Source organism: Zosterops lateralis, assembly GCF_965231275.1.
Source record: "Zosterops lateralis genome assembly, chromosome: 5".
Lineage (NCBI taxonomy): Eukaryota > Metazoa > Chordata > Aves > Passeriformes > Zosteropidae > Zosterops > Zosterops lateralis.
In genome coordinates this window covers 68,739-88,302 of record NC_139766.1, presented here as the reverse complement: position 1 = coordinate 88,302, position 19,564 = coordinate 68,739, and the positions used below count along the sequence as shown (strand labels likewise).

General features: G+C 44.0%; 1 protein-coding gene across 1 annotated transcript in view; it reads right to left on the bottom strand.

Moving 5' to 3' along the window:
- ATRN (attractin) overlaps positions 1-19,564 on the bottom strand; it is a gene marked incomplete at its 5' end in the record, with an annotated part of 140,517 nt that overhangs the window by 88,918 nt on the left and 32,035 nt on the right. Inside the window, 7 exons of the mRNA XM_083860725.1 lie at positions 200-443; positions 1,572-1,662; positions 3,004-3,172; positions 4,160-4,365; positions 6,277-6,405; positions 13,725-13,838; positions 18,284-18,367. Of these exons, the coding sequence (XP_083716851.1) occupies positions 200-443; positions 1,572-1,662; positions 3,004-3,172; positions 4,160-4,365; positions 6,277-6,405; positions 13,725-13,838; positions 18,284-18,367 (1,037 nt within the window). The remainder of the gene's footprint in view (positions 1-199; positions 444-1,571; positions 1,663-3,003; positions 3,173-4,159; positions 4,366-6,276; positions 6,406-13,724; positions 13,839-18,283; positions 18,368-19,564) is intronic.

Here is a 19,564-nt window from a genome sequence, read left to right as displayed (position 1 = left end):
CTAACACTGTGTATAAATCTGGAGGCACAGGGCTGCCTGCTCCTTGGGTTATACAAATATATTAGGTTCAACTTCTTATAAATACAAACAGGAGGAGGGAAACTCATCTGCCTGTGTTTTGCAGTCTGAACATGAGTAATTTCAATAACTTTCAAACTCTTTCAGTTGGAGCGACGGGCAGGAGGCCCCGCACACTCACCCAGGTTGTACTCCTGGACGTTGCTGATGTAGCCGTAGAGGGGGCAGTGGCCGAAGAGGACGAGCATGACGGTGCTGTTGTCCCTGAGGGTGACGATGTGGGCAGAGTGCCCCACCACGGCGTACTGCTCCTTGGCCTGCGGGGCCAGCGCCGCCCAGCTCTGCCGCGGGATGTGGAACACCCACAGCTGGCTGCTCACGTTCCCCGTGGCATCGATCTTACCGCCGTACATGTAGATGTTATCCTGAAACAAGTCAGGTCAAACAAGGCCAAGGAGTTCAGCATTTAGGAAACAGCTGTTTGGGAAGGAATTAAGCTACTGGTCTGAAACTACTTAATAAAGTCCCCTGGAGAGGGGCTGTGGACAAAGGATGGAGGAACAGGACACGGGGAATGGCTTCCCACTGCCAGAGGACAGAGATGGATCGGATACTGGGAAGAAATTCTTCCCTGTGACAGTGGTGAGGCCCCAGCACAGGGTGCCCAGATTTGCTGTGGCTGCCCCTGGATCCCTGGCAGTGCCCAAGGCCAGGCTGGATGGGGTTTGGAGCCAGCTGGGATAGTAGAAGGTGTTTCTGCCCACAGCAGGGGAGTGGGGCTAGATGATCTTTAAGGTCCCTTCCAACCCAAACCATTTTGTGATTCCATGATGAATTTCCATGCGTTGAGATTCTTCAAGTGCTCTGTTTGTGAATGACAGTGTGTAGTTTTTTGAGTATTGATAATTAAGTTTTGCACAGATCTGCACTGTTTGAGCTAAACAACATTCCAAAACCCAAAGGTCAATAAAGGATCAGCTCACTTCCTTTCCAAAGAGTTTCCATCTGGCTCTCACATGGCCTGCACTCACAGCAAGGCACACAGGAGAGAAAGGAGGTAAAAACAGTCAAATCTACTTGCTGTGTCAGAAGTGGGAAGATCAGATTCACAAGTTTACTTGCAGAACAAGTAACAAAAATCCCTAATCCTCCAGCTCTGCTTTGTTGTCTTGGACAACAGAGCTCATAAAAATATTCACGTGATCTACAGAAAAGGCAGCTGGGGAACCAGCTGAACTCCAGCAAACTCAGCCTCAGGCATGTCTGGTCAGTACAGACAGCAAGAAGGAAATAACAGACTCACTGACCTCCATCATCCTCAAAACCTCTGGAAAAAGGAGAAAGAAGAAACACACAGGCAGAGACACTACAGACTTCTAGGACACCCCCCCAGGGATTCCCTGGAGCACAAGTGTACAGCCTGGGCTAAGCATGGACAAGCCTCTGAATGAGGAATGCTTCTCCCAAAGCAAGACTGATCTGGGATAAGGAGTGGGAAGCAGGAGAGAAGAAGGGAAATCAGCTGGGAAATGAGTCTGGAACACTGAACTTACCTTGTGCAATGCCAACGAGTGACCATATCTCATCTCCACTGCGTTCACAGAGTTGTTCAGTGGAAGCCACTCTTCAGAAATAAGATCATACCTGTATAATAAAAACTCAATTATCTTCCAAGGAATATTAAAGCTGAGAATATGATTACTTGTCATAAGATTAGGGAAAATTATTTACCAATATAATATGTTAGATATAATTATTGACTGAAATAATAAATTCTGCCATGATTTCAGCGTGCACAAAGTTCACACAAACTACTTATGGGTTAAAAAAATCCAGCTGAGCCTGCTCTGTTACTCAGCACCCACATATTGATTTCCTTTGCCCTGTTTTCTTTTCTATATAAACCCAACAGCTAATGCATTGCCTGTTAAGCTGTGACAACCCACACCACCTCTCCCTCAAAGAAGTAGGAAAACTTTACACTAAACTTAGGTAATTTCCAACTACTTGATTAAAAAAACTCTGCCAGTGTTTAAAGAGCACTTTTTAATTATGTCTTTGCCATTCACGCTTAAAATAACACAAACCCTCTGCCCTGAAAATGCCTTGTGGCTTGTTATTTAAAATAAGGTACTATATTTGCCAGGCTTAGGGCCTTGTGAGATAAAATCATCTTGAGAAAGCATTCAACAAAGCCATAGGGTATCCTATTAAAAAACGAGGTGTGACTTTGGAGGAGTAAATTGTGGGTGCAGCTAGCAACTGTTCTACATTTAAATGTGTGTTTTCAGCTCCTCTTCCCCTTTAAGAACCATTACGTCAGGATCTGAGTGCAGAATACACAGTTAGGTCCATCAAAGTGAAGTATATGAGTATCCCTGGAAAAAAAATCCAGCTTTTGCCTAGATCTGCCCTAATACAATACAAAAGCTGTTTTTTTTTAATGGAGTATTTCCATGAAGTACACGATTGTTACTTGCTATTTTACTCACTGTTAAATGTCCTCAAACAATTGCATAAATGTCCTCATCCTAATGCCACTCCCACTGTTTGGGATCCTATCCACTGTGGATAGGAACCCAGAGTAATCAGCATGTGTTAATTAAGGAGCCAAAAACTCAAGTCACACAGACACAACATAAGAAGGGCTAAAAACACTGAAGCAGAACTACTCTCTTTAGATATGAGGCAGATATAATTTAGGAGCTGGCCCAGAAATACGCAGGGAATAGTTAAATGCTGTCAGACACAGATGAATCAAAAACTCACTGAACATCAGGAACCTTATGCTTTTCTTTTCCAAAATTAGCACACTTTAGGAAGATTTTCCCCCATCTCAAACATGAGCCTGAGTTTTTTTAATGGTTGTTTTCCCTCGGAGATGAAGCGCAGACTAAAGCAAAGCATGTCAGGTGGCATTTCCTAAAAATAACCCTCAAATCTCAGCTCCTCTCTTTAGTTTTTATTATCTGGGTTTATACTCACGCTAAAACCTTCTGGGAGTCAGAGTGATTGAAGACATAGCCTCCAACAATCCACATTTTATTGTCATGGATGACAGTTTTGTGAGATGCTCTAGGAAGTTTTGGAAGAGTGTATTCCTCCCGGGTCCAAAACGACTGGTTTGCAGGAAGAGGAATTGAACAGCCAGGACCTGGGAAAAGAAGGTTTAAAAAGTTTTAAGAAGTTCTTTTCCAAAGCCTGCATTTGGAAATGCAGGTCAATCTCCTGCTAGTGCTGTAGCTGGTTGCATTTAATCTGAGACTAATTCTTACATGTCAGTAGGTCTTTGCAAAGGAAAAATGTATGTTCAGGCCAAATCACTGCCAAGTTGGGAGTGTGTGATCAGCTCAGCTGGACATAAGAACTAGGCCCTCCACATGTTCAAACAGATCAGCTACAGCAACCAGGCCCAAATTTGCTTTAGGTGCATAGCAATGAGATTTGAAGGGATGCCTGCACACCACAGGCTGGTCCCACTTTGGATGGTGACAAAGCTGCTTTTAAAAGCAATTGTTAAAAAAAGCACAGAATCACAGACTGGGATGGATTGGGAAGACCCCCTTCCACTCCCCTGCCATGGGCAGGGACACCTTTCACTATCCCAGTTTGCTCCAAGCCCTGTCCAGCCTGGCCCTGGACACTTTCAGGGATCCAAGGGCAGCCAGAGCTGCTCTGGGCACCCTGTGCCAGGGTGTCACCATCCTCACTGGAAAGAACTTCTTCCTTATATCTAATCCAAAACAATCCAGTTTCAATTTAAAGTCATTCCCCTACATCCTGGCACTCCAGGCCCTTGTCCAAAGTCCTTCTCCAGCTCTCCTGGGGGCCCTTTGGGCACTGGAAGTGGCTCTGAGGACCTCTGGAGCCTTCTCTTCTCCACTTGAACAACCCCAGCTCTCCCAAACTGTCTCCAGAGCTGAGAGGCTCCAGCCCTTGGAGTTCCTCTGTGGCCTCCTCTCCAGCACATCCATCCTTCCAAATGAAGTGATATTTTAACTTTAAAAAGCAGATACTCTGTTCCTAGTCAAAGTGCTAATGCTTGTCATGCAGAACATTCCCACATATTCCCGATCAAACTGCCAGTTCCACGCATAGAAACTGCACCCCCAAAGTTCTGTATACCCACCAGGAGACTCACCTTGCCAGCCTGCAGAGCACAAACAGGCTTTGGAGCCATTGAGGTTGCAGTGGCCCCTCTCGGGTGCCCCACAGTTGTCCGGGCAGTAGGGGATGTCACAGGCCTCTCCCTTCCAGCGCTCGGCACACTCACACTGCGGGGCCATGGTGCTGCTGTTGAGCCTGCACTCCCCTTGGCCAGAGCAGTTGTTGGGGCACATATTGAAACTGGGGACACAGCACAAAGCAGCTCATCAGGAAGGAAGCAGATTCCCAAGAATTATTAACAACGGCAAGAGTGATGCTGAACAAAGTTAACACAAATCGTTACAAACCAAAAGACAGTCACCTGCTACCTGGTGTGAGGGACTGTAGAGATTTGTACTCTATTCCTACAAAACTGCTCATTTCACAAGTGAAACTCTCAGCTCCTTTGAGAAAATTATCAATATGATTTTTATCCATTTGTAAGGCAAATTACTTGCCTTAAAACACCCAATAGTGAGAACTTTAATCAGAGTAAACGGCAGCTGTGGTGTCTGTGCAATTTATACTTAAACTGCTCACAATTAGGTGCTCTTCTGGGATCTGCTTACCAAGAGAACAACTGGAGATGAAACCCAAGCCAAAGACACGCCTGGTATGAATAATTTCTGATTTTATAATATCTGCAATGTAGCTGAGGCAAAACCACATCCTTGGTGAAGTTCCCATTTTTGAGATCCTATTAATTTCCAGACTCAAGTTTTTGCTGGTGTATCAACCAGAATAACTCACTGATGGGAATTACTACCCATTATTCTCAGTGTAACTGGCTCCAAGACATAACTTCACAAGTGTTGTTCAGGGTTGTTGTTGAGTACCTACGCCCAGCAGTAAATATGAAGATTGTTATGTACCATTTAAGCTACTTGCTTCAAAAATGTTACGAGGAAACCTAAGTACCAGAAGAGAAAATAGCACTTGAAAATTGTTTGAAATTATGAAGAAAGTGAAGAATTAAAAGAATATTGTTCCTGAAGAGAGTATTTTATTGCAATGGTGCAAATCCAATAGCTGGCAGTAGATGGAGTCCTGGTTTATGCAATCAGTCAGTCTGGGAAAATGCTGCCTCTTCAGCTCTGATTCAAGTAACTTTGCAAAGGCTCCTCATATTCTTCTGGAGCTTTCAAGGGTGCTGGATGGCCCCTATTTTTAAAAAATTCGCTATTAAGTGGATTATTAAGCATGTATTTATGTTCTTCCTAATGATGAAAGCACTGAGACTTGATACTCAAAAACTAAGCTCCTCATTTTAAGAGAAATTCAATTTTTGCAAGAAGTCAGTTGTGACTGAAGTTTTCCCAGCTGTTTTTTTTCTGAAAGGGGTGAGACTTTCTGCCCGTTACTCCCAAATTAAATCTCTCAGTGTGGCACAAACAAAACTTGTATCTGTAGGAGCAAAAAAATTCAAAGCTCATGATCCCTGCAGAAGCCAAACCTTCCATCTCTATATGTCCACACATTTACCTCAAGACAAAACCTTTGTAAAAGCAGTTGATGAATTAGGGATCACACCAGACATACTTTTAAAAAGCCCATCAATGGGGACTAAATACAACCCAGTGAACAGAAAGCACCCATCTGTTTAGAATATGAATGAAAGAATATAAAACCAGTCCAGAATAAAAAGAAGACAGATTAAGGGATTCAATCCGGGGGTTGAATAAGAAAGCACATGCCAAGGATGAGGATCCTCAAAAGCAGGTACAGCCCAGTGTCTCAAGTGAAATGTGTGGCTGATGGAAACTCTGCTTGTGCAGGAGTATCACTGCAGAACACACAAGAGCACAGATGTGCACAAAACATATCATTTATTGTTGATTAGATATAATCAAACTGATCTAATAACATAAAACAAATAATAAAGTGTCTTTTGGAGAAAACATTTGTCCACACTTGCAACTGAGAAGTTGCAACCCTGAGCACATACCACTTATTAGCTGCTGCAAGGGTATAAGAAGAATAAAAATCTAATTTCAGGTGTCTGCTCATAATTACATACTTCAATGGCAATTGCTTGTTTCAAGACAAAAGTGAGAAAAGGAGAAAGCTCCTTTTGTTCCATCTGTAGCATCGCTGTGGGGTGGTGCCACTTACTTATAGGTGATGTTAAACCCTGTGAGATTATAGGCAGCATCACTGAAGAAATGTAGAAGAGCATATCCAGAAGTAGCTACAACTTCAGGTACTGTTTCATTGCTGTCTTTCTCAGGAACAATAAGACCACTGGAAAAGCAAAAGAACAATATTAGAAGTGAAATAAAAGGGAGCAAAGCAACAAGAGTAAATGCACCAGTACTTTCAATAAAATAATTGAATTTCAATAAATTAATTGAAACTCGATGTATTTCCATTATTTGAAGTATAATGAATTTGTGAAATCATAAATAAATGTATATTGAAAGTATTTAACCACACAAAACCAGAAGCTATCTAGAATGTTAGTTATCCTTATCAAAAACCTCTCCCTCCCTTCATACTCAACAATGAATTTAGCAGGTCCCATAAAACAAGGTGGCACGTTTAGAAACAGAAATTAATGTGTGTCAAAATAATAAAATCTGTATTGCGAAGTCAAACTAAAGCTCTGCTGAGCCCAGATCTCCTCCTGACTACAGGGGACTACAAAAATGACTGGGAAAGGGTGTGACAAATCAAGCAAGTACAGAGCATTTTAGTGATGTGTAATCCACCTTCCAGACACCCAGTTCAGATGCTTAGACCTGGAGAATGCACCCAAATTAGCACAGGTAAATAAACCATTCATCCATGCTTCTATCCAATTTCTCACTTAATCATTTATATCTTTTTCACCTGAAAGAAATCTGCAGCAGTGAGGTTAACAATTTAGCTCCACAACAGCAGAGAAAGGATTATTCTATGAATTTTGACTTGCTGCCTCTTGGGTTCCTTTTTTATGAGAAATACGAACAGTCAGCCATAGAATCACAGACTTGTTTGCATTAGAAGCTTAAACCAGAGACTTAAAGCTCATCTCATTCCACCCCTGTCACAGCAGGGACACCTCCCACCAAACCAGGCTGCTCCAAGCCCCAGTGTCCAATCTGGCCTTGGGCACTGCCAGGGATCCAGGGGCAGCCACAGCTGCTCTGGGCACCCTGTGCCAGGGCCTACCCACCCTCACAGGGAACAATTCCTGCCCAAGATCCCATCCAGCCCTGCCCTGGGGCCCTGGGAAGCCATTCTGTGTGTCCTGTCCCTGCAGCCCTTGGCCCCAGTCCCTCTCCAGCTCTCCTAGAGTTTTCCCCTTCAGGGACTCTGAGCATTCCCTGCAGTTTTCCCTTCTCCAGGGGAACATTCCCAGCTCTCCCAGCCTGGCTCCAGAGCAGAGGGGCTCCAGCCCTGCAGCAGCTCCGTGGCTCCTCTGGACTCTCTCCAGCAGCTCCACGTTCTTGTGCTGTTGGCCCCAGGGCTGGGGCAGCTCTGCAGGTGGGGAATCACCTCAGGGGGCACAGGGGCAGAGCCCCCCTCCCCTGCTGCCCACGCTGGGATCAGCCCAGGGCTCAGGGGCTGTTCTGGGTCCCAGCTCACAAAGCCAGAGCATATCCAGTTTCTTACCCACCAGCATCACCAAGTCCTTCACCCCAGGGCTCCTCTCAATTCCTCCATCCCCCAGGCTGTTCTCATACTCAGGAGTGCTCCAATCTGATGCAGGACCTTGCACTTGATCTTGTTGAATCTCACGAGGTTCCCACAGTGCTGCTCCTCGGGCCTGTCCAGGTCCCTCTAAATGCCATCTCATCCCCCAGGCATCTCAACTGCACCACATCTTCCCATCATCCCTTCTTTTATAAGGTCCACCTGACTCATCACAGCCACGTTTTTGTCTTTTCTATCTCAGTGCCTGTCACACTCTCAACTCCCACCTCATTCTCTGCTTCACACCTCTGGATGCCTTCGGTTGCTTCTCTCACCCTTCCAGGTTCTCTGAGATCCTCCAGCATTTTGCTTTTCCAGGACTGGCAGAGAGAAGCAAAGATGATGGGCAAGACCATCTATAGTATTCCAGACACTCTGAAGATTTATATAATAGTTTGTCAAAATAATTCAAATAAACTGACAAACTAAAATGAGCTTTGAAAAAAGTAACTACTACCTATTTACCTATTGCACTAAATACTTTGTATCTGAGAGGGAATGTTTACTCCTCATTTAACAAAAGTCTGACAAAAACAAAAAGAAAAAGTTGATTCCTCCCTCATACAAAAGGCATCAAAGTGGGCACAAATTCAAAGTCCATTGAATTTATGTTTTTAAAAGTCTTTATCCATGTACAGCACATTGTCTACCACCCCCTGTTCACAGTCAGCTGCTATTTTCCTGTACTCATCATCTGTCCCTGACTTCACTCCCATTTTCAAAGGCAAGTCAAAGCTTGTGACAAGCAGAGACTTCAAGTGGCAGAGTGGAGTGTGTTGGGCAGGGAACCAGAGGCAGCTCCAGCCACTCCCCCGGGAAAACAGCCCAGCCTTGTCCTGTGCCCCGTGACTCCCAAGTATCCAAGGCCACCATCAACTAAAAAGCAATGTTGGAAAGAATTCCCCCCGAGAAGAACTTAATTCTCTTTTCACATCTGTTTAGAACAGAAAGCAAATGCAACTGAAGATAGTTTCCTAGGACAGAGTAAATGAGTTTATCCACTCAAGGAAATCACTCCCAGGTATCTACAGCATCCATTAACCTGAAGAGCAATTTTATTGTGCTGAATTTTTCTGAATTTTTCCACCTGAATTTTTCTGACCCCATGATACAATACAATGTGTGCTCCAAGAAGAGAACAGACACCCAGCAATCTTTTTGCTGCAGATTTTGGGGTACTTGCACTGAAACCAGCAGATGAACGAGCTACCTACAGAGAGATCACACTGCAAACTGCTCAACAGATCTTCCTGCACAACAAGTTTTATAGTGGATAAAAAGATATCCTTCATTTTATCAACTCACCATAAAATCACTGGAACCTGATCCCATGTTTTGGCTAAACAACTCCAGCACATCTGCTGATGCACATTTCAAGAAATATTTCCTTATGAGAAAGCCAAATTTCCCCTCACTGCTCATTTGCTTCTCAAGGATACAGGATTAAACAGCAGAATTAATTCCCTTTTTATCTCTCTGGAAGAGGCGCCTTGTTTCATTCTCAACATTTGAGACTCCTGAAGTTTATCTCTCCCAGAAGATCATCTCCCACAACACCAAAGAACAAAAAGCCTAACAAACTTCTTGTTTGGTTCATAATATTCCTTTGCAATGGCCACTGTATGACAGTACCTCACCACAGGAAAAACATTTGAAAATAATTTGGGTAAGGCAAACTGCAGCTCAGGGACAAGAAAAAGTTGCTTTGTCCTAGTTTGTTCTTCAGCACTTATCACTGATACTACAGGGCAAAATAAGTGGAAGGTAAGACAAAAATTCCCCACAATAATCCTTCCTAATACTAATAAAAGGACTATTACTAGACAATTCTTTGTTTTCTCATCAAAATCTCAAATTCGGGATTTGTTTGACAAGAACACAGGTACTTCCATAACAATGCTTGCATCCCACTTACTCCCTATTTCCATCTTTTTTGGGTGATTCATGTGTAAATAACTGAAGAGGATGTTATCCCACCTACACATATTTAAAACAGTCTAAGGAAACTTAATCATAGAATTGTCTGGGTTGGAAGAGACCTTTAAAGTCATCTAGTCAAACGCCCCTGCCATGGGCAGAGACACCTTCCACCAGCCCAGGCTGCTCCACGTCCCAACCAACCCGGCTTTAAACATTTCCAGGGATGGGGCATTTTAATTTCTTTCAGAGAAAGTCATGAAGAGAGCATAACACTGTGGGAACAATCAGATCCCTGAAAGGTTGAACCTCAAAAACAATGAATAAATCAGCCTGCTTCCAACATCATATGGAATAAACAGAAGCACAAACAGAATTTACATCTGCCATGAAAAAGAATCCAATAGGCAGAATCAAAATTATAAAGGATTATGCAAAATTTCCTTTAAATTATGATCCAGAATCTCTGAGCAACTCAACTCTGGCCAAGATTAGCATGTTTCACAACACGATGCTTTTCTTTCCTTTCATAAGGTTGCAAAACATTTTGCAATCATCTTTACTCCAAAGCAAATAAACACTCCTACTCAGCTCAGCTGCCCAGTGACACCCAGGGAAAGGCAAACCTCTGCTTTTGACTGAAATAACACGTATTTTCTGTAAACTGGATTGGTGAAGTCAATGGCAGAAAGTAAAACAGTATCAGAGAACCAATGAAACACAGAATGGCCTGAGGTGGAAGAAACTTTAAAAGATTATCTCATTCCACCCCCCTGCCATGGCAGGGGCAACTTCCACTGTCCTCAGATGCTCCAAGTCCTGGGGAATGAAGTGGCCTTGGGCACTGCCAGGGATCCAGGGGCAGCCACAACTGCTCTGGGCGCCCTGTGCCAGGGCCTCACCACCTCACAGGGAACAATTCCTGCCCAACATCCCATCTGGACCTACTCTCTGACAATAGGAAGCCATGCCCCCTCATCCTGCCACTCCATGCTCTTGTCCAAAGTCTCGCTCCAACTCATCAGGGAGGCCCACTTCAAGTGTTGGATGTCCACAATCATGTCCAGGAGACCCAACTCTCCACTGCCCTGCACACACTGCCCTATTCTTTCCCCTAGACCACTGAGCTGATCCCATTGCCTGGGGGAATTCAGCCCCACATGAACATCCATCCGGCACCTGAGAGCAACCACCAGGAGCTTTGGGCCATTGCCAAAAGTCTTGCAGAAGAACTGGGTTTGATGAGGAAAACACCCACTGCCTACCAGAGCAAAATGAAAATAAAGGTGCAAAACCAGTTCTGATAAATGTTTAATGTGGAGTAAAGTTAACAAAACCAACAAAGTGCACAGATCCTGAGTGGAGTTTATCTAGTTCAGATTTCTTCATCGGTGCTGACAAACATGCTGCATTTGTTTACACGTTCTTTTACTGCATTTCTGAAGCAGCACATTTTTACAGTCTCATTGTGCCTGTGGTCACAAATACAAACCATCAAAGATATTTTTAACACTGTTTAATAAAAAAAGATTCATGTGCAGGACCAGACAGCTCTGGGGACTCTCAGACTACAAGGAGTTTAGTCTATGCACACACTTGAACTGTGTAAATGTTGGCATTAAGCAAATATTTATTGCTGTTAAAAAAAAACTGATAAAACCAATTTAAAGCTTCTCTACAGTCCAGTGGTAAGGATTCCCAAGATGATCTTGTATATATACAAGATATATATATGTACATATATATATTTCAGGATAAAGGTAACCTTGTGAACAAACATAAATGAGCATTAGAAGGTCAAGAAAACAAAATGAGTTCAGTGAAGGAAGTGAAGGTTCAGGGAGCTACTGTAAAAAGCCAGGGAGGGAACACAAACTGAGTTCAGAGAGAAAGGAATTTATAGTGTTTATCAACAAACTCTGAAAGCTTACAGGATCCAACTGTACAAAGCTCAGTCTTGCAAATCTCCTGGCATAGTGCAAAAATAATGAACAAGGAAATGTGGTTATAATAATAAATTTAATATAACCCAAGTAAATTGAGAAAATATGAATACTGCTTTATAAAAATTCCAATGCACTTATTTTGCATTAGAGAAAAGTGTTTTTCAAGAGATGCTTTCTGGTACTTCACCAAAATGAGAAGCATCTGCCATTTCCTGAACATGGATTACTGAACACCACAACTCACTGCTTAATGAAGTTAAGTTCAAATGTCATCTAAAGAAACAATTGAAACAAAATAATTGGGGCTTTTTCCTACCTCAAAAACATTATTGTACTAACCTCACGTTTGCTTCTCCTCAGGCCAAGGCTTCCTGATTTACAGGAGATTTCCCAGTCTGAACAATAACTGTTAATGCTGTGAACTACTCAAAACTTTGATTTTATAAGCCTATTAATTTTTGGAAAACACACAAGAAATGGCAGGCACAAATCATCGTTTTGCCTTTTCATCAGTGTATTAAAAAATAGCTTGATTAGAACAAAATGACATTGGGTCAAGATGATATTTCCTCCTCTTCCTGTACATCAATCACGGCATGATACCAGGAGAACATTTCCAGGTGGCATTGCCACACTTTTGGAGGTTTTCAGAAGAGAAAGGTTGCTTCCTCTTCAAATGAGGTGTCCTGTTTTGATCTCACGTTAGTCTGAAGCTTTACAAGGAAACATTCTTTCACTCCAAAACAACTCTACATTTGCAGTTGAAGACCAAAAAAATCACATGTAGGGGTTTAAATTTTTATCAACTTTTGTTCCTCTGCTGATCTCCTGTCATAGACATTACAAGGATTTTCTAGAACCAACACAAAGTATTTTTAGACCTTTATTTCACAAATGAGAGGAACCCCAGCAGAAGGTTAATTCTGGAAATAGTCACACAGCTTGGAACAAGCAGAGTCCCAAGGGAACCGTTAGTTTTTTCCATAGATAACTTGGGATTATTTTCCTAATTTCAGTTTAAAGAATAAAAAGCATAAGGTGGTGGTGGTGTCACTGTGAGACTCAAATACAGAAAAGCACAAGTTACATTTAGGCCTCAGCATGAAATGTTGATTGTTCACCAGCATCCACACTGAGTGGACAAGGAAAAACCTGTAACCTACTGGCAGAATGGATACTTTTACACATCAAGAGCTGGAGAGGGACATTTGACATGGGATGGAGGGACAGCACACAGAGAACGTGCCACTGCCGGAGGGCAGGGATGGATGGGATATGGAGAAAGAATCCTTCCTTGTAAGGGTGGGCAGGCCCTGGCACAGGGTGCCCAGAGCAGCTGTGGCTGCCCCTGGATCCCTGGCAGTGCCCAAGGCCAGGCTGGATGGGGCTTGGATCCATCTGGGACAGCAGAAGGTGTCCCTGCCCATGGCAGAGGGTGGCACTGGATGAAGATCCCTCCCAACCCAAACCATCCTGTGATTCTGTTTTTACAAGGTTGAGCCATCACTGCTGTTCCTGAACATGTTCCAAATAACTAAAAAATTCGAAGTTTAAAGTACATAAAAGATAGACATCATTCTGTGAAACCTCCATGTCTACAACATTAGCTGCCTTTTTCCCTTATGTCTACATTCACACAATACAAGTTTAACTTATAAATCACATTCAAATCCATAAATGGGGCAGTTTTCTCCTCTCAAAGGAAACTGCACACCAAATCATCTCCAGCCCAGACAGATGACATTTTTTTTTTTTTCTCTCAAAGAATCAGGATTTGGAAATGAAAACATAATACTTACATGCTAGAGCACAGTGACATGACTTGTTCATTGTAAAAGTGAAAAACAACTCTTAATTGTTTATGCTGACAAACAGTGCACAAAAGGACACTGGCTGTAGTGCAGTGTTATACATTTGGTTTACTGGATCATATTTACAGTGTCAGAAGCCACATTTAAGTCAGGCTCTAAGTTAAGAAAATACCACTGGCTACAGTTAAGAGTCTTATCAAGGGGAACTTACCTAAAAGCTGCCAGTAAGGGAGCATAAATTGAGTCTCCATCATACACATACAAGTGGTCCCAGCTGCACTCTGTGGCAAAGTGATTGAATCGAAGCCTGAGGATTGTGTTCGGCCTGTAAAGAAAAAATAAATGAATAAAATATTTGTAATTAGCCACTCAACACACAGGGCAAAAACCCTTCAACACAGTCTTCTGGTGTGAGGCTCTCATCTAGACAAGACAAAACCAAGTGACCTGGGTAACTGTAGATGCATTAAACATGCTGTGTGTAGTTCAGGGGTTTTTTTGGTGTGCAGGTCTCCTGGTATTAAGCAAAAATTGCTTTACGGTCAGAAAACTGTGTCCCGTTGTGCAGAACAGATCACGGAATCATAGAATATCCTGAGTTGGAAGGGACCAACAAGGACCATTGAGTCCAACTCCTGGCTCTGCACAGACACCCCAACAATCCCACCCTGTGCTTGAACCCATTGCCCAAATGCTCCTGGAGCTCTGGCAGCCTTGGGACCATGACTGCTCCTCAGGGAGCCTGGGCAGTGCCTGACCAACCCCAGGGGGAAGAACCTCTCCCTGATCTCAAAACGAAGCCTCCCGTGACACAACTTCAAGCCATTCCCTGGGTCCTGGCCACAAAGAGAGCAGTGTCTGCTCCTCATCTTTGCCTCAGAAGGAAGTTGCAGACTCTGATAAGGTTTCCCCTCAGTCTCCTCTTCCAGGCTGAACAAATCAAGTTACCTCAGCCACTGCCCAAACAAGCCAAAAGTCCCTCTCCAGCTCTCCTGGAGCCCCTTCAGGCCCTGCCAGGGGCTGGCAGCTCTCCCTGGAGCCTTCCCTTCTCCAGGGGAACATTCCCAGCTCTCCCAGCCTGGCTCCAGAGCAGAGGGGCTCCAGCCCTGCAGCAGCCCCAGGGCCTCCTCTGGACTCTCTCCAGCAGCTCCACGTCCTTGTGCTGTTGGCCCCAGGGCTGGGGCAGCTCTGCAGGTGGGGAATCACCTCAGGGGGCACAGGGACACAATTCCCACCTTTCCTGCTGTCCTCACTGGGGCCAGCCCATAACTAGGGAGATTCCTGGGAGCCAGCATACATGGCTGGGGCACGTCCAGGTTTCCAACATAAGATACCATTTGTTTCATGACTAATATAAAAAGCTACACCTAAAGACAATCACAGAGAAACCACTGCAGATATTTCATTTAGGGCTTGGCTCCAGGATGGTGCAAACACCACTAACATTGCGCTTGGACCTGAAACAAATAGAAAATGAATCTGTATCAACAGTGTTTGTTCCCACCCACAGCTGGAGCTGTTGAAAGGACAGGCACAAGTGTCTAGGATCATCCCTAGAGAGCATTGCCCTAGAACTCAGATGAAATCCCTGCTCATCCTAATCAAATAGATTTTAAAAATGTCAGCTTGCCACAGAGTCCTTCCTTCCCACAGGAGGGGAAGTCTCTAGGGAGTTATTCTGCAAATGACTAATTTTTGATAGGTACAACTATCTACTCTAGGCCTTTGGAAAAGAGCAGCAGGTGGAACTCAAGGGTAATGTTCTGCTTAAAGGAAAGGTACAAAGAGTACCTGTGACTTCAGAACTGAGCAGCCTATGGAGTCATAGGGATTTGCTTCTATTGGACCAGCCTGACAGCTGTAGAGCAGAAATTGGCAATCAATAAAGGTTCAGACCACAAACAAAAAGGAAGAGTCTCTTTGCAACAGCCAACAACCATTAGCAGACAGCCCTCATCTGCACAACCACATGGTCCTCAGGCTCCATGGAGCTCATCTGCCTTGTTCACCCTCCTGGGAAAAATGAAAAGGACTCCCCTGGGATGAGAACACAGCACAGACACCAGCCAAGAAAAAGTCAGGAACGGTGAAGAAAGGAAATGAGAACACTAAGGAACACAAGGCTTATTTTGTATCTGAATTCCTCTGGTGTCCTCAATGGCTCACTCCAGTTGTACCCTTCCCTGCTGACCTCAAAGCCCTCTGCACAATGGAATGCCAGCAACGAGGAGAGGGCACTCAGAACTCAGCAGCTTTGCAGGCGCTGCTTTCCAAGTCCAGGTCTCTGGGAATTTTGAGAGCTTGGACTGTTTTCACATGGCTGCATATTTTGGCTGGTTTAATCAGTGTGATTATCTGTTTTCTGTTTACCACCATGCCCTGACAGCAGGGCATAAACACCCACAGGCAGGAAAAGGACTCCAATGTAAACACCTGGCTACAGAATACAGAGGAACATTTCTGTCTTTCCAGCAAGAAAGATCTCACTTCAAACCCCACAAAGTGATGGTTCCCTAGCAAGACTCTCAGCAGTAGTAATTATAGGCTGGAGGAGCACCTTTGGTGACATTATTGAGAATCCATGAGAAGCACTTCACTTCTGATAAAAATATGAGTCACAATATCCTTTAAAAACAGAAGTTAAGAGGGTTAAGATGGCTGTGCTGGGACTGCTGAGGCTGGTTTGTCTGCAATAATGCTCTTGTGAAACATTTTTTAATTATTTGTAATTGCAAACTGTATTCCTGTTACCTACACAAATTAAAAGGTGTAGCCACTTGGAGCATCCAACTTGCGCTCTTAACCACCTCAAACAACTGAGCTCCTTATAAAGTTAATAGTGAGTAGTTGCCTCTCAATTTCATCATTCTGGATGGTTCTGTGGAGCAGCTTAGACCTCAGTTTTGAGTACCTTAGGAGCTTAGGAATTAAACTTCCTCAACTCAAGTAAATGTCTGAAGCAGATGCAATGAATAATTCCTCCCAAGTCATGAAATCTCCCAAAGAAAGAGTGGTCTGGGTTGGAAGGGACCTTCACAATCATCTCACTCCACCCCCTGCCATGGACAGGTTGGTCCAAGCCTTATCCAGTCTGTCCTTGGGCACTGCCAGGGATCAAGGGGCAGCCACAGCCACACACCCTGTGCCAGGGCCTGCCCACCCTCCTAGCCAGGAATTTCTGCCCAAGATCCCATCCAGCCCTGTCCTGTGACAGTGGGAAGCCATTCCCCTTTGTCTTGGTACTTCATTCCTTGGCCCCAGTCCCTCTCCAGCTCTCCTGGAGTTTTCCCCTTCAGGGACTCTGAGCATTCCCTGGAGCCTTCCCTTCTCCAGGGGAACATTCCCAGCTCTCCCAGCCTGGCTCCAGAGCAGAGGGGCTCCAGCCCTGCAGCAGCCCCGGGGCCTCCTCTGGACTCTCTCCAGCAGCTCCACGTCCTTGTGCTGTTGCCCCAGGGCTGGGGCAGCTCTGCAGGTGGGGAATCACCTCAGGGGGCACAGGGGCAGAGTCCCCTCCCCTGCTGCCCACGCTGGGATCATCCCAGGGCTCGGGGGGTTCTGGGCTGGGTCTTGTCCAGCTCTCCCCCCAAGTCCTCGTCTGTCCCCAGGGCTGCTCTCCAGCCATTCCCTGCCCATCCTGTGTTTGTGCTCTGACTTGCTCCAGCCCAGGTGCAGGACCTTGCACTTGGCCTTGTTGAACTCCACGAGGTTCACACAGTCCTGTGTCTCCAAGTCTGTCCAGATCCCTTTTGATGCCATTCCTTCCCTTCAGCATCTTGACCTCACCATACGGCCTGGTGTCCATTGGCAAATTTGCTAAGGTTGCCTTGATGCCACTGTGCATTTCAGCAACAGATATGCTAAACACAGGGAGAAGACTAAACACCCTCTGGGACAGTAGGAAATTCTGACTCTCCAAGATGCCAAGAGGCCTCAGTTTGCAGTGTCCAGTACAAGTCCGCACTCTCGCACAACTCACATGACAATACACAGACCTCTCTACCTGCAGATTCAGGGAACAACATGGAATGTGACTGAACACACAGATGTTATCACACAGCATCATATGTGACCATGGAAAAGCTTTAGAGACTAAACAAATGGATCTTACTGTCCTGGCACCAGCTTGGTACTATCAAAAATGTATTTCAACAAGTGAGATGCTCTGAATTCTCCACCATCAATCAGATGACAGAGGATAGAATTAAATATGCTACTCCTAAAAACCCGTGCAAGAAATTGCTGTAAGCAATATAAGGCTCAAATACAGAAAGGGCAGCAAAGTGAGGGGAGAGATCTGAGGGACTTCTCCCAGTTTAGAAAACCTTTGCAATAAAAGGTCAGTGGTTCTTCTGAAGTCCTCATGGCTCAGTGAGTAAAGAAATATCTGAAGTTCATCACTACAGAAACTGATTCTTCATGAATAAAATTTCTCTTGTTTCTCATACCACTGAAAAACCCCATGTGTAGTGAATCCCATCATCTGATTGGCCCACTATGATATCAGTTAATTCATAATCCTTCATTATTTACAGAAGTGCACTGATTTTTGTTTACCACATGCTGTTTCAACACAAACCTCTTAATCAGAAGTCAGTTTGGAGGACTCAGTTGCAGAAAAACTTATTTACCAAGAAGAACTAATTGTTGCCCTATCTAGCTTTTAGAATAGCCAAAAAGAATTGTGAGACCTAAAAATATTCCGTGCAGATAAAACTCACCCTGTAAGTCCCAATAAGTAACACAAAATCCCAAGCTGCTTCCCACACTCACCTTCCTTCAATGAGCCAGGTGCATTTTGTCTTGTATTTGTAATTTCCAGGCCCATCTGTGACATACCCTGAAGGCTCAGTGAGTCTGCAAACAAAAACACAAAGACAAGCATTAGTGTCCAGTGGTTTTAAACATTCAGAAAGGATTCCCTAAATTTTGAATATCACCATTAGATTATTATTTACTTAAGAGCCACTATAAAGGAATGAACTACAGCACAACAAAACCCAGCCGAGGGTCTCCTGTTGAACTCTCTGTGCAGGCTTTCTGATGATTGTTCTTCAAGAATGACATCTTGAAGGACATCACTTCGAGAATGACGGTTTCTCTATCAGATTGATGTCATGGTTCCAAACCTACATGTATGGATAAACCACCTAACCAGCAAAAGGAATTCCCCAACGGAAGCTAAAATTATTCCTGCATTATTTATTTACATAAACTGCACCACTCTTGCATGCAGTTCAGATGAAGTCCATGATGCAACCACTCACTCATTCTCATTATTTGACTCTCCACAAACTCCTTGATAACCCCCTGAATGCAGGACTCACTCCCAGGCCCCATCCCTGGAAGTGAACAAGGCCAGGCTGGATAGGGCTTGGAGCAACCTGATCAAAGGGAAGGTGCCCCTGCCTATGGCACTGGGTAGAATGAGAAGGTCCCTCCCACCGCAATCATTCTGAGATTCTGTATTGTTATCAACATCTGCAAATGCTGCACAGTGCAAATTCTACACCAGCAAGAGCCAAACCTTTGGGATATACATTGCTATCTCATATGAATTTGTCAAAATATTCAAGATGAGTTCTAATTGTTGAACTATTGCAGAAACTGCTGAAAATAAATGACAGGGAAGGATGGCAGCAAAAGGCAGCAGCACCTGAAGGTGCCCAAACACCACGTTCTGGTAGAGCACACACTGGCACTCAAAACAGGATTCCTTCCTAGGCAAGTTATAAATTCCATCATCAGCACACGGCTGGAGCAAATCACAGCCTCTGGCAAAATTCAACTGTCCTACTTACAACACAGCTTAAAACAAAACCACTTAAAATTTAAACTTGGCAAAAAGAGAAGAAAGCAAGATCAGAAGTTCCCCAAACCAGTATCTTGGAACCTTTTCTTAGTCATTCCCCAGTGATCTGGTAATGTTAACATCTCATTTTTAAAATATTTTGTCTGAGTCAAAAATGATTTTCCAAACTCTTTTCCATCAAGCATTTTTAAGGTTGATCTCTGTTTCAAATTAAAAAGGCAAAACCCACAGATTTTTAAAAA